The 15,992-nt window shown below is 42.7% G+C and overlaps 1 protein-coding gene across 1 annotated transcript; it reads left to right on the top strand.

Annotated features, from left to right (window-relative positions):
• The first annotated feature begins 2,193 nt into the window (after positions 1-2,193).
• Positions 2,194-15,330, top strand: LOC138599849 (NXPE family member 3-like). The gene is made up of 5 exons (XM_069671603.1): positions 2,194-2,370; positions 3,234-3,529; positions 3,878-3,948; positions 14,487-14,693; positions 14,777-15,330. Exons 1-5 carry the CDS (start codon positions 2,194-2,196, stop codon positions 15,328-15,330), a joined length of 1,305 nt encoding a protein of 434 aa, XP_069527704.1.
• Positions 15,331-15,992: the final 662 nt, after the last annotated feature.

Below are 15,992 nucleotides of genomic sequence, written 5' to 3'. Positions count from 1 at the left end.
AGCTAATAAAATCATATTATTAGCTTAACAATGATTGAGTTACCAATTGTTTTTTTGTTGTATGTATTAATTCAGAACCAGAGGAGGACTGATCCCCAAACATGGAGGTCAAAGGTTGTATAAGACACAAGTTCTGCAAAAACCTTCCAAAGTGCTGCTTCCTCTTCCTGGTTGTGTTTGTCTTCATCTTTATTCTTGGTTACCTGGACCTACTGAAGGTGAGAACTTGGTTTTCCTGGGAACACTTTAAAAGTGGACCCTGTATGAAATGTTGAATATTGGTCGGATTTCAGGCTACTCTTTTTAACTGTCTTTTAATGTGTCTCAGATAACGGTCACGTTTATGTTGCAAATGAATGCAATATGAGTTTCTGGGTAATTTTCTTTACAAAAATCTTTTGTTGCAATTTTAAAACCATCGCTGTGTTCCAAACTACTGGTTCCCATTTCTTCCCACTGAAGACACAAAATGAACAAATAGGTGACAAATATTGAAACTATTTCCTAAAACCAAATGATGCCCAACAAAATGATGCCCAAAACACACTTCAGTCAAGTCAAGTCAAATGTATTTGTATAGCACATTAAAACAATGTGAGCTTACCAAAGTGCTTCGCAGGCAGTGGCAGATAAAACTGTAAAAACACACAACAAATGATCACCAACAAATATAAAAATGAAATAAAAAATAAGAGTTCTGATAAATATGAGAGAGCCGATCCATGAAGTGACTTCATAACAAGAAATACAATTTTAAAAATGAATTCAAAAATTGACAGGGAGCCAGTAGAGGGAGGCGAGTACGGGGGAGTAATGCTCAGGCTTTTATGTACCTGTTAAAGATCTGGCAGGTTTTATGCAGAGGTTTTTACACATGTTGATAGTGGGCACAAGTTCATGACAGATCTGACTGGTGGAGTCAGAAGGGCCAAACAGAACTACTTCAGTAGTTTGGGATAACTAAATGTGATTTCTGTTGGACTTTAAGATACTCGTGAATTTGAATTTACTCTATTTGATAGAAACAATAAAATTTAACATAGTTCCAGTACAGAGCACGAAACTGATGTGTTGCAAGAAGAGTTTAGAGCTTTAGCTAATTTGAACTTTTTCCCTAGTTGGGCCTTTACATATACAGTGTAATAAAAAAATAAAGCAGTCAGTATCATAAAAACACATAAAACTACGGATTTGAAAGTACAGTTAAAAGTATCTGGAGGATATATTTAAATATGACTTTTGACTCAGCATCTAACTGCCCTGTTGTGTTCAAAGCTTATAATCCCTCCTGAACTATTTGCGTCACTTTACCTCAATCTCCCCCGCTGTGATCTGCAAAGATTCATTGGGGGAATCAGTGAGATGTACTGGCTTTACTTAATGCTCCCCTGATCGTCACAAAAACAAAGTGCCCAGTCTTTCTGCAGTGCAAAAAGGTGCAAAGTGCAAATAGCAGATTTGTTCACACCTAGCGTCCATACTGTATTAGTAGCACTTGTGGGCCTCTAGGACTTAAAATGGGGTGTGGTAAGATGCACCAACCACTGTTGGTGCTATGCCATAAGAAAGCGATTATATATGATTCATGTTATACGCAAAATACATCTTTGATTAATTAAGAGACTAAATATGTGCTTTACTGTGTGCCCAGATTTTGCGCCATTTAACAAACAAAAGTGGAGCGGGTCCTAAATGCACTTGCGCCATGACCTACAAAGAACAAGAACTATTTAAGAGTGAATTCCAGCAGCTTACAACTAACAGATCAACGATTGTTACCATCCATGAATATTGTGTCATTTTGTTGTGTAGAGCAGAAAAAAATGTCCTTCTTGCCCTTTTTGTTTTATTTAGTTCATTTGCTTTTCTTACATTTGTTTAAGGTATCTTTGTCACAATCTTTCTGTCTCAACCCCCTGCCAGTTAAAGTATGAAGAAATCTCCACCATCAACCTCCAGGGAGCTACCACTGATCCTCAGAAGCATCATGGCTTCTGCACCTTCCAGCCACTGTCCTCTACAGACGCTCTAGAGGAACGCCTCATATTAGACTCGATTGCTTGGCCAGAAACTCCACTTTTGCCAGCTCCTCTTCCACTGAATCAGACAAGTGATCCTGCCCACAGCACCTTCACCATTCTCCCAGGGAAGAGGGAGGGGGGGCAGTGGCATGTAGGGGATCAGCTGGAGGTTATGATCAAAATATACGACTTCCAAGGTCAAGCCAAGAAGTCTGGAGGAGATGTCTTAATTGCACGGTTGCACAACAAGACACTTGGAGCAGGTGTGGCCGGGCAAGTGGTGGATCACCTCAATGGCTCCTACTCTGCTGTATTCTCTTTACTCTGGGAAGGAAGTGCACAGGTTGAGGTAATGCTAAAGGCTATCTCTTTAAATGTAATTGTTCTATAGGTGTTTAAAATATGTTATATAAACCTCTCCCCACTGACTTACTGTTGCTAACAAGTGTCAACTTCCAGAACCAATAAATTAAGTCCTTGTGGAAGTGCCAAAAACTGCAGTACCTCTAATGACCACTGGAGGCTGCCTCTACTAGTGAGCCAATCTCCACTGATCTCCATGTTAAATGCCCAACGTTACTACCCAATTAAATATGTTTACAGCTTGGTTCTTGTGTTTTTAGACTCTTGAGGATATTTCTTTAAACTATAGAGACTAAAAACAGGGTTTATATACCTCAGTGTGAATATCTAGTATACTGTTATTTAACTGTTAGCACTTACAGCAGATATTTGTGTCTGCACTTGCCTTACCTGGCTTGTTAGCTTGTCGAGTGTTTGTCATTTCTCACTGATTGATTTGTGGTGCACATACATAAATGTCAGGATTGTTTTTTGTCACTTCGAAGATGGCTGGCTGTAGAAGTAAGAGGACCAATTGTACTCGCTAACAAGAGGGTGTCAGGTTCATTTCATTCTGTGGTTAACTATTTAGTTTGCTAATCTATGAATTAGCCTTGGGCAGACAGTTTATTATATAACTGTGATAACTCCTCGCTCCTCTCTACTGACTCAAAAAAACAACAAAAAAAACAATTCTTCTCCTTCTTATTTCTAATCACCAGCTGTCATTTTTGTCACCTTAAAACTGTCAGTAGCACGTTAACAACTGTTGCTAGCTTTATGTAGCTAACCAGTAAACATTTGCTCTATGACGTAAGCTGCCGGGTAACTTGACATGACTGATTGAAAACTGGTTCTCTGTACTATCAGGTGACGCTGGTTCACTCTAGTGAGGCTGTCACAGTGCTGCGCAGGCTGAACAAAGAACAGCCTGATAGGCTTTTCTGCACCAGCCTCTTCCGCTCAGGCTCAATTTCTCAAACTACCACCTGTAACGTCTGCCTACGTGAAACCAGGAAGCCGCTGTGCAACTTCACGGACATCCGTACGGGTGAGCCTTGGTTCTGCTACAAGCCAAAACAGCTGAGCTGTGATGACAGGATTAGCCACACGTTTGGAGGATTCACCCAAAAACTCAAGGCCACAGAGGATAAGCTTTTCCAAAGGTGAGGGAGGAGAGAGAAAAAACTTTTGTTTAGTTTCAATTATAATAAATATTTATATATATATATGCAGTAGAGCTAACTATGTTTCTTCTTGGTGTAATATGTCAAGTTTGTAACAACAGGCAGTAAAGATTGAGTCTAAAGATGTTACCAGAGTAAGAATAACAAAAAACTGTCTGAATCAATTCGTTGACTTATATTAACAAAGTAGACAGCGTATCTTCAAAGTCCAACTAAGGAAGCAGAATTATTGAATGTTAAAGCATTTTCTTCTGATAAATAACATGACGTTGGTTTTACATGTTGAATGTGTGTATGAGATACTTTATTATGTGAGCTTTTCTTCAGGGGTGTCAACATGAAAGTCTTCATTCAGGCTTCAGGACCTGCTAACGTCGCTGTTTTGCCTCAAAGGAAAGGTAAAGCAGGATCTTTCCTACCTTCACCGTTACCTATGATAACAATTCAAAACCTTATGTGCTGAAGACCATGAAAGTAAAAGTGTCTGGAAAAATTGCATACAACCTAGCTCTGTATTGACGCCAGAGCAAAGTGTTGGCAGAAAAGAGTCGCTGTCTATGTAGTTGCTCCGGAGTAATGATATCCCATAAAAGGCTCATTAAACCATAAAAACACAGCTCAAGAGCTAGAACTTTTTAGTACAAGTTAACAACTGCCAATGTTCTGCTTAAATGATGAACATTTTCATGTTAGTTTCAGTGGCTGCTATTAGTAGATACACTAGAATGCAAGGCAGTCAAAATGGATCTTATTTTAGCTTTTGCTTTGTTATTATTTCTGGAAGACCATACTCAAAGGTTGGTGTGTGATGTTAAGTCAGTTTAGGTTTTGATCCCTGTGTGGCAGGGACAGCGAGTGGAATTTGGAACAATATCTGTCCAATGATATTACTGTTATCAAATCAAATGAGAATTTAGGTTACCAGACAACACCACTCTAGGAGTTTCACCCGGAGAATTATTTATTGTCCCCACACTTAGGACACACAGATTCGTTATACTCCGAGGCCAGAGACATGGTTCCAATAATTAATTAATTCCAACAATATAAACTTTATTTTTAAATCAGTTTTTAAAAGTTATTCTAAAACACACTGTTACGGCCCTAACGTAAACAAAAGCAAAGACTCGAACACAACAAGGCCAGTAACATATTAAAGGACGCCGACTCAGCACAGTCAATAACAAAGGAGTATTTATTTGATGCAAACAAAACGAACGAAGCCAAACACAACCAAACCCCGATAATTAAGCAACCCAGAACCAAAACAAAAGAGGCAGGAGTTCCTGGCCAAAATGAACAAAAGGAGAGAAGAGACCCCAGACCAGCCTGCCACGACCGTCGCATCCGGGGTTCCTCCCGACTAAACTACCTAACCCAAAACTAATCTATAAAAGGAAAACAATAAGGACACGAAAACAGGACTACCAGGAACTCAAACCCAAATGAAAATAACAAAGCCCGGACGCTCTAACAGGCCGGGGAACTGACTTCAAATGCAAATCAGGGAAAACCACAAAAGACTGCGCGGCCAGCGCCACCTTCCCCCCTCCGGCACCACACCTGCAAATGAGAGAGAGAGAGAGAGAGCCGCCCCGCTGCTGTCTCCTTTTAACCTGCTCAGGTGATTGCCAGCATCTGAGCTCAGGCAGAGCAGGGCGGAGACACACACACACACACACACACACACACACACACATAGAGGGTACTGCTATTTGGCCACACGTAACACCCCCACCCTGAGCTTGTGAATACCGTGGAGGCGAACCTGAGGAAAACAAAAAGAGAAAAAAACAACACATTCACAAGCCTAACAGCGCGACAACGTGTCGGCCAGAACATTGTCCCGCCCCTTAACATGCCTGATCTCCACGTTAAATGACTGCAAGAAAAGGGCCCAGCGCATCAGCCTCTGGTTCGAGTTTCGCATCTGATTCACAAAAACCAAAGGATTGTGGTCCGTGTACACAACCGTCGGAAAACTCGCAGAACCAACATAAACTTCAAAGTGCGTGAGAGCCAGAACTAGGGCCAACGCCTCCTTCTCGATAGTAGAATACGCCCGTTGGTGCCTATTAAACTTTTTAGAGAAGTAGGAGACGGGATGCTCAACCCCATCCAAACCCTCCTGGAGCAAAACAGCCCCCGCACCAGCATCACTTGCATCAACAGATAGTTTAAATGAACGATCAAACATAGGGGCAGACAGGACCGGAGCATTCGTCATCAAAGCCTTAATGCACTCGAAAGCACGCTGACAACCCTCAGACCAACGGAAACCCCCCTTCGGGCTCAACAGATCAGTGAGAGGAGCCGCATAGGCAGAAAAATTCCTGCAGAAACCACGGTAGTAGCCAGCCATCCCCAGAAAACGACGCAATTCCCGCCGTGAACTGGGAACAGGAAAGGAGAGAATGGCCTCTACCTTTGAGTGCACAGGCCTAACCTGGCCCCGACCAACCACTTTACCTAAATAAGTGACCGTAGCCTGGCCAAACTCGCACTTAGCAAGGTTCAAAGTTAAATTGGCGTCACGCAAACGCCCAAACACAGAAAAGAGCTGCTGAATGTGCTCATCCCAGGACCCCGAGTATACGACGATGTCGTCTAAATACGCCTCACAACCAGAAAGACCTGCCAGCACAATGTTCACCAGCCGCTGGAAAGTTGCTGGCGCGTTGCGCATGCCGAACGGCATCACTGTGTACTGGAAGAAAGCGTCCGGAGTCACAAAAGCGGAAATTTCCTTCGCCTGAGGAGTCAGCGGCACCTGCCAGTATCCCTTTAACAGGTCCAGTTTCGTCACATACTTGGCACCGCCAACATGATCTACACAATCCTCAACTCGAGGAAGAGGAAAACAATCTGGCTTAGTGACTCCGTTCACTTTTCTAAAATCCGTACAGAATCTGTCAGAGCCGTCAGATTTTATAGCCAACAGGCAGGGGGAACTCCATGGACTACAGCTAGGTTCTGCGATGCCATGCCCCAACATGTAGTGCACCTGTTTCTGCAAACGGACGCGTTTATCTGGGTTCACCCTGTAAGCATGCTGTTTAAGAAGAATCTCCTACATCGACATCATGCTGCAACACATGGGTCTGGGAAGGCACATCAGAAAACAATGATGCATGCGAATCGATCAAACGGACCACATCCTCACGCTGAGATGGAGACAGATGCGAAACACAACCATTAAGGTTAGCCAACATTTCAGAGTTCTTTAAACGCCCATGAACAACAGCGCTGGACAAGGTCACCTCAACATCACAATCCGAACCCGGAGACTCCGGCAGATCAGCACTGGACAGCGCCACAGCGGCCCCAGCCTGATCGATAACTTCAACACCGGACAGCGCCACAACGGATTTCGTCACAACAGAGGATGGTGAAACAGACTCTCTCTGCAGGTAAGGCTTCAACATGTTAATATGACAAAGCCTATTCCGCCGTCTGCGGTCCGGGGTCGCGACCACATAGTCGCGTTCACTGACCCTCTCCCGGACAACATACAGCCCACTGTAACGTGCCTGCAACGATGAGCCAGGAATGGGCAACAACACCAACACTTTATCACCTGGGCTGAAACTACGGCTCTGCGCATCCTTATCAAACCAGCGTTTCATTTTACCTTGCGTAACTACCATGCTCGCTTTAGCCAGTTCACAGGCACGGCGAAGTTTTAAACGAAAATCACACACATAGTCGAGCAGATTCTGCGGCTCCGGATTACCAACCCACTTTTCATGAAGCAGTTTGAGCGGACCGCGCACCGTATGGGCAAACACAAGCTCTGCAGGGCTAAAAGCCAGTGATTCCTGCACCACCTCCCGCACAGCAAAAAGGAGCAGATGGACCCCCTCATCCCAGTCCTTACCACCCTCAAGGCAGTAAGTGCGGAGCATAGACTTTAAAGTCTGGTGAAAACGCTCAAGCGCACCCTGGCTTTCTGGATGGTACGCACTGGAGTAACAATGGGAAATGTCAAGCTGTTTCACGACCTGTGCAAAAACCTTAGACATAAAGTTTGACCCCTGGTCTGTCTGTACCACCCGCGGTAACCCAAACAAAGAAAAGAACTTAGTCAGCGCTTTAATGACTACGGGAGCGGTGATCTTACGCAGGGGAATAGCCTCGGGGAAACGAGTGGTGGAGCACATGATGGTTAGGAGAAACTGGTTACCAGCCTTTGTGCGGGGTAGAGGGCCTACACAGTCCACAATGACACGTTCAAAGGGCTCCCCTACAATAGGAATCGGATAAAGGGGAAACGGGGGAATCGTCTGATTGGGCTTACCGGACAGCTGACACACATGACAGGTCCGACAGTGGTGACGCACATCAGCTTTAAGACCTGGCCAAAAAAAACAACGCAACACTCTGTCATATGTTTTATTGACTCCAAGGTGGCCAGCAAGAGGATTATCATGTGCCTCCTGCACACACACAGGGTACTGCTATTTGACCACACGTAACACACACCATTCACACAAGGGAAGAAAAACCTAATCAGGTGCTGAGGCGTACCAGATGGACAGGGGGGGCAGTAAAGGGGGGAGGGATCCACCAAAACAAACCAAAAATCACCCAGGCACACGTGACACACACACGATGGTGAAGTAACCAAATCCCAGAGGAGCACAGCACACAAAGGGGGGGGGTATCCGCCACCCGGATCACCAGCACCACCACCGGCCCTCAGCCACTGAAAAGGAATAATACATTTAGTGGGGTCAAAACAATAAAACCAAAACAAATAAACAATATAACAAAAATATTCTCACTAATCTGCAGGTTACAAATTAAACAAACTATACACATTAACTGCCCAAATGAAACAAAAACAAACAACTTAAGTTCAAACAAAAAGGAAACTACCTACACACCCAAAGGAAAACCCACAAGCTACCCAAAATCAAATAAAGGAACTAAGGAACAGGTAATATATCTTCATCAAAATAATCATAAACAAAAGGAGTAAACTTATACAAATTAATCTAAACAAAAAAGGGGATATAAATCCCCACCACTCAATCACAACATTAAAATGTGCATTAATCGCCAATAAGAGTTATGGATGGCGTCCGTCTCTCTGAATGAGGAGGCGAAGCAGCCAGCTTTAGCAGGTAGCCAGACAAGCAGCACGCAGAGCAAGAGATGGACAACCAAACCATTTCAGAGGCAGCAGGAAAGGCTGGACAAACAGCAGGCTAACAGTCAGTCGAAGCCTCGAGACAAAGCAGCAGCGTTCCTTGTCAGCTGACAGTGACGTCACGTATAGCGGCGGTATTCACCGTCACTCGGTTAAATTTCACCTGTCAGAAATATTACCATTAACAACCTAGCTGACAATGATGCGGTTGCGACCTACGTTGATAGCTCTACATACCTCTCAGCAGCAGCAGACGCACACACACGAGAGGAGGGCAGGAGAGAGACCCAGGCGGCTACCGGCATCTCACCTGAGACCACACTAGCTTTAGCCAGCTACGAGCATGCACAATAACGCAGAGAGAGAGAGAACACTCACCACAGTAAACCGGAGAGAGGCATGACGAGAGGCATGACGTCTTGAGACAGCATCCAAGCGGCTCTGCAATATGATCAGAAGAAGGTAAAAAGGAAAACTTACCTCTAAAAAATGACCCTGAGACCTCAATGAACCTGCCTTGAGATTGAATAAACGAGAGACTTTAAGGAGAGACTTATTAGCCCTATGGAAGACAAGGACCAAACCGCAGAGGGACGCCTACTCCACGTGGGTTACAAACATTTTCTACGTTGGACTGGAATACCGGAGGAAGAGATAAGTAAGTCATTAAGACGCATTACATTGAAGAACATGGACACAAACTTTATAAACACGATGCACGCCTATGCGCGTAACTGCCTGGACGACCAACTTAAGGTCATGGACAGCCTCATGGATGAGGAAGGTGAACCAACCCCAGAGCTCTTACCTGAAGCTCCTGAAGGACCAAAATCAAAGAAAACAAAAAAACCAGTGAGTGATAAGCTGGAGGACTCTGACTTAAAGTCGTTAAGCATACTTGAGAGAATTGAGAAGTGGCAAGTTGAGTCTCTCAAGCGACTCCAATCCCTGGAAGATGCAGTAAAAGTCACAGACTCTCTGGAGGCTCTGTGGGGGCGGGTGTAGGACATGTCTGGCCAGGTGAACACTCTCCAGGCCGAAGCTGCAATCCTGGGGAAAGCGAGCACGGAGCTCCGGGACAAATACAACGATTTGGATGCCTATTGGAGACGATGGAACCTCTGAGTGGCCGGAATACCCGAGAAGATGGTGGAGGACATAAAGAAAATCATTATTGACCTGTTTGGCCGAATCTCCCCCGATATTGTGGACCAGTTGGCTCTCACAGTGGATATCGTGCACAGATTGGGACCTCACACTGGGCACGAGCGCTCCAGCCGCGACGTCATAGTACGCTTTCTGTCACGATCTCATCGAGACAAGATCTGGAAGGATGCCAGAACATCAGGGCTCCTTAAGGAGAAGAGAATAAGGATCCTGGAGGATCTGACACAAGAAAGCAAGGACTCCAGGAACCAGCTGTGGCTGCAGGTGGAGAAGGCGAGGAAAGAGGGAAAGAAAGCGGGCTTCAGAGGAGCGCACGCATATATCGACGGTAAAAGAATTACAGCCAAGGACACGTAAGTTACAGACTTTTGCTACCACAGGCCAAGAGACTATGAAGTTATGAGCTGCAGGCCGCAACAGTTAGGACTAAATCTGAATTTGCACTGAACACTGAAGTATCTGCTCTCAAACCAGAGAGGTTTTTTGAGTAGGTGCGTGGTTGTGTGTGTTTGCGACTGTCCAATTTAGTTCATGGCAACTTCTGTTTTTTCTGTCAATGTCAGGGGTGTCAAGAATGAGGTGAAAAGGAAGAGTTTATTCTTATTTCTTCAGAATAAAGGTGCAGATTTTTATTTAATCCAAGAAACACATTCTTCTGAAGCAGATGTGTCGCACTGGAGGAGTCAGTGGGGAAGAAAGGCTTGGTTTTCTCATGGCAGCAATAGCTCAGCAGGGGTCGCCATCCTACAGGGGAAATTTGGCGGGCAGATTATAAAGCATGATATGGCTAAAGATGGCAGATGGATCATTCTGTTGGCAGATATCAACCAATCTCTTGTTATCCTGATAAATATATACGCTTCCAACAGTAAAACTCTCAATAACATCATTTTTTCAACAGTAGAAAATAAGGCTAATCAATGGCTTGCACTGTTTCCCTCTGCTGAAATCTTATGGGGAGGAGATTTCAACACAGTGTTTGATGAAAGCGTGGACAGATGGCCTCCCAAAACCAAACAATTAACTGAATTAGAAAGTATTTGCCACAGAATGAACATGACTGACATATGGAGACAAAAACACCCACAGGAAAAAGTATACACTTGGAGCAATAAGAATAGATCCCTCCAATCCCGCATAGATTTTTTGGTTAACTTCAGCAGAACTAGGAAATAAGGTAGACTTAATCAAAATAGAACCCACAATACTGACAGATCACAAGGCTATAGCAATTAAATTCCACCTTGGATCTGATAGGCAGAAGTTGAATAGAGATTATTGGAAATTAAATAAAACTCAAGAATTTGTAAAGGAAAGCCAGAAAATCATTGATAAATGCTGGAGACAAGAAAACATGCTAAAGATATTTGGACTATACTGGGAATGAATGAAATCTGAAATTAGAAAGTTAGCCATACGATTAAGCAGAAGGATCAGCAGCTACAATAAAGAAAAAGAATGACAACTTATCACCCAAATCATTCCATTATCAGAGAAAACTGACCCGAGCAGCGATGAAGTGGAAGAGTTGGCTTACTTGCAGACTGAATTGGATAAAATCTATGAGGGAAAGGCTAGAGGTGCCTTCATCAGATCCAGAAGGAAATGGCTTGAACAGGGGGAAAAGTGCACAAAATACTTCTTCAATTTAGAAAAAAAGAATCATGAAATATCATCCTTGTGCAAACTTAAAATTAATGATACAGTATGTGAAGATGGAAAATTAATCTCACAATTTGTAGTGAGCTTTTATGAGAAGCTGCATCTGGCTGACCCCTTGAACCAAGACAAAATGGCATCATTCCTTCAAACCATACAACCGGATATTAGAAGAATAGATCAAGATTTCCAATCAATATGTGACCAGAAAATAACTATAACAGAGGCCCTTAAGGATTACAAGGCTCCCGGTAATGATGGGATAATAGGGGAATTTTATGAATGCTTTAAACAATCAATTGCTCCATTTTTAGCGGGACTGTTTGAAGAGGCTCTAGAAAAACAGGAACTGCCCCACACTCTGAGACAGGGATTGATAAAACTGATTCCAAAGCCAAAGAAAGACAAGTTAAGCATTGAAAACTAGAGAGACCGATTAGTCTATTAAATAATGATGCAAAACTTTTCGCTCTCATCTTTGCTAAAAGGTTAAAAATAGGATTAGCTGATATTATTGATGACGAACAATCTGGGTTTATGCCAGGAAGGAACATTGTAAGTAATATTCGCCTGATATTAGATATGATAGATTATAACGAATTTATACCAGATGAGAGTTTTATTCTATTTGTTGATTTGTATAAAGCAATTGACACAGTCAGTCACCAGTTTATGTTTAAAGCCATTCAGTGCTTTGGCTTTGGAAATAGGTTTCTGAGGGCAGTTCAAAGTCTTTATAAAGGAAGTAATAGCTCAATTAAGGTAACAAATGGTACAACGCCCAGGTTTAACATCAGTCGTGGAATCAGACAAGGATGCCCACTAAGTCCATTTTTGTTCCTGCTGGTCACACAGGTCATGGCAACACATATTAAAAGAAGCAACTTTCAGGGTATAAGGGCTTTCAAATTAGCTCAATTAGCGGATGACACAACAATTTTTCTGTCCAATCTAAATGAACTCCCTTGCATCAGGGAGTTTTCTGAGGCCGCTGGTTTGACAATGAACCTCAGCAAGTCAGTGCTGTTCCCCCTTAAACACTGTGATCTGGTAGAAATGAGTGAGATTCCTATGAAACAAACTGTGACATACCTGGGTGTAGTGCTTGACAAAAATGGCACTCAGAGGCAAATTTTGAACCAATAATTCAACAAATAGAAAGAAAATTCAATATGTGGTTAATGAGGGATCTATCCTTAAATGGCCGAACGCTGTTACCTAAAGCTGAAGGAATATCAAGGTCTGTATATTTGTCTCTAGCACTAGAAATGATCGCTGTAGTTTCTAAGAAACTAGATCAAAATGTATTTAACTTTATCTGGAAGAACAGATGTCACTACTTAAAAAAAGATACTTTGTGTAATGCCAGGAGGGATGGTGGCTTGGACGTATTAACCTTTGAAACTTTAAATAGCTCTTTTAAGATTAATTGGTTAATTAGCAGACAGAAGAACATTTTCTGGAACTCTTTTGCTACACGTGTATTTAATTTAACAGGTGGAATACGGTTTTTGTTGAAATGTAACTACAAAGTTGAAAAGCTCCCTGTCAAACTTTCATAAACAAGCTCTGCTGACCTGGAAACTGATCTACAAGCATAACTTCTCACCAACCAGTTATTATATTTGGAATAACCACGACATCCTATATAAAAACAAATCACTGTTTTTATAAGGAGTGGATGGAGCATGGAATTGTATTAGTTAACCAACTTATTAATGACCAAGGTTTGTTGCTTTTCTTATGAAGAATTTTTGTTAAAATTTCAGTTGCCGGTGACGCCGAAAAAATATGCTGTGATTTTTGATGCACTACCACAGGGTGTGCTGCAACTCCTTAAAGGGACCGAAAGAAATACTGCTGTTGTAGAGAATTATAAGTGTGAGATTTTTGTTGGCAATGTGGACATTACAAAAAAATCCTGCTCTAACAGATATTTGAGAAGCTGCTAACATTCAACGATTCGGCCGAGAGGTCAAATTTACTGGACTGCACAATTCGGAGAGGTTGACTGGCATAATTCGTGGCTGGTTGGTGACAAATTCTGTCTTAATAACAAGGTAAAGGAAGTCTCATTTAAAATTGTACATCATATCTACCCTGAAAAGAAAACACTTGAACGGTTTAAACTGGACATTGAATATCAAGAGAAAACAGGAAGGACGGTCAGTTTCCAGGAAAAAAACAGTTTTATTTACTTTGATGACCGGACGGAAGACAAAGATCTGTGCTTTTTCTGTCAGTTGATTATAAGTTTGGGGAAATTTCACATCCATAAAAACAAATGGGCCAAATCTAAACCTAACATCGTACTCTGCCGACAAGAACTGCACCGCTATGCTGCCACAATCAAGGACATTAGAAATAAGAAAGCGGCCAAAACTTATTCTATTATGGAGAGACTCTGTGGAAGTGATCTGTAAAGTTTTTTTGTTGTCTGTTTTTTTTGTTTTTTACTCCTGTACTCCTTTTTGTATTTTGAAGTATCCCTGCATGTATGGATGGGAATTTGTCTGTATGTATGGTATTGTATGACGCACAATAAAAAAAAACAACTTTTGTAACTGATAAGGCTGATAGTGTTCCATATTTTCCCTTTTGTCTAAACAAGTCACAGGAAAAGAAGAAATTAGAGTCGATCACAGTAAGAACCACGTAAATGTTTTTATCTGCAGCTGTACAAAGTCCTAAATGCACAATATTTGAGTATTGCTTAAAGTGAACCTCATTAGATAAATAAATGTATTTGTATTCGACCCATTTATAAAGATTGATGTTTTCTGTAGAAATTAAATGAATGGTGTGCCACAAATGGTTTAACTTTTATTGAAAGAAAGTCAAGATCGTGACCATTCTTTTCACTTTTCTCTGAGTCATTTGCTGGTTCTTGTCTTTTCATGGGATTTGTCTGCAATCAGTAAAATATAAAATAACTCTTCCCACATCCTTTTCTCTCAGGTCAACCTGAGGTCAAGGAAAGCATTGGGAAGTCTGGAGTTTCTGGCTATTACTACCAGGGTGCGTGGAGAGCACTTGGTGAAATCAAAGTTGGCCAATTCAACAGCCCCTCTGCCGTCAATCAGTGTCTGAAAGGCAAGATTGTCCACCTGTATGGAGACTCCACCATCAGGCAGTGGTTTGAATACCTCGATGCTTTCCTACCAGGTAGCTGATCCACAGGGATTTCTGGCAACAGTTTTATTTTGTTTAAACCTCTGCTTAACCTCTCCACTCTGTACTACTTTCAGATGCCAAGGAGTTCAACCTGTACAGCATTAAGCAAGCAGGACCTTTCATGATGTTGGACAATGCAAACAAATTCTTGGCAACATACCGCTGCCACGGTCCTCCTATTTCTTTTCGCAACGTCCCAATCAGCCAGTTGCGTTACATTGCCAATGAAATAGATGGGGTAACTGGTGGCGACAACACTGTCATAGTTTTTGGCATCTGGGCTCACTTCGCCAATTACCCCATGGAGCTCTTCATCCGACGGCTTCAGAGCATCCGCAGGGCAGTGGTGCGTCTGCTGAACAGGGCTCCAGGTACTCCGGTTGTCATCAGGACTCCAAGCCTTAGAGATTTGTCGCTTTATGCGGCGCTTACCAACAGTGACTGGTTCTCGCTTCAGCAAGACAAGGTGCTCAGAGCCATGTTTAAAGGACTTAATGTTCGTCTGGTGGACGCCTGGGAGATGACTGTGGCTCACCACCTGCCACATTTGCTTCATCCACCACCTCCCATCATTAAGAACATGATTGATGTTCTCTTGTCCTACGTGTGCCCCCAAAAGGGCAGCTAGATGTGGATTTGGACAAGAAGAGACTTTGGGGAAATTCAAGCACACATCCATTTACTTGAATTTTTCCCACACGTTTTTTTGTTCTCCTGTGTTTCTACTAGGTGCTGCATTTTCCTTCAGCAGTCCATGCATAGACTAAGTAGGTATGATTATTTTACTCTATTTTTAACCAGTGGATGTTGAGCACAAAAGTGACGGAACAGGGCTGAAAACAGCTCCAAGTTAACTTGACTTTCATAAAAAACACTGGTGGATGCTTGTTACGTGTGGCCTGTTTTGGTTTTGCCCTGTTCTCGCTCTCCCTGTTTCTCTGGTCTCCCTCCTCCTTCTGACTGCTGCGCACCTGAGCGCAATGAGCACAGTTGTTTATGCTTGCAACAGGTGTGTCAGGTATCCGGCAGAGTGTTTTCTTGTGCGTACTTGTTGTTGTAGTGGTGAGGAGTTTTCCCTTGTAGGCTGTAGCCGCGTTCCCCTTTGGGTTCGTCGGGTTGATGGGAATAGTGTTGCGGTGCACCCACATGTACACTACTGATAATACAGATTTCACACACCTCATAGAATTTGTTAACTCCTTAATTAATTTACGTTCTTTTTGTAATAAATTAATTCATTTACTTTTGGCAACTCGTGTCCCTCGAAGTTGTTTGTCATGGCCTTACGGG

The sequence above is a fragment of the Semicossyphus pulcher genome, unplaced genomic scaffold, assembly GCF_022749685.1.
Source record: "Semicossyphus pulcher isolate SPU_LCO1_2020_fin unplaced genomic scaffold, fSemPul1.0.p SCAF_20, whole genome shotgun sequence".
NCBI lineage: Eukaryota > Metazoa > Chordata > Actinopteri > Labriformes > Labridae > Semicossyphus > Semicossyphus pulcher.
The sequence above is the reverse complement of the archived record's forward strand: the minus strand, read 5'-3'. Positions and strand labels throughout refer to the sequence as shown.

Excerpts from the sequence above, each read along its gene's own strand:
- LOC138599849 (XM_069671603.1), top strand. The coding sequence starts at position 2,194 with ATGATCAAAATATACGACTTCCAAGGTCAAGCCAAGAAGTCTGGAGGA. Across the intron at positions 3,530-3,877 it reads GAGGATAAGCTTTTCCAAAG|GGGTGTCAACATGAAAGTCT; the intron begins GTGAGGGAGGAG and ends GCTTTTCTTCAG. Across the intron at positions 14,694-14,776 it reads CCTCGATGCTTTCCTACCAG|ATGCCAAGGAGTTCAACCTG; the intron begins GTAGCTGATCCA and ends TACTACTTTCAG.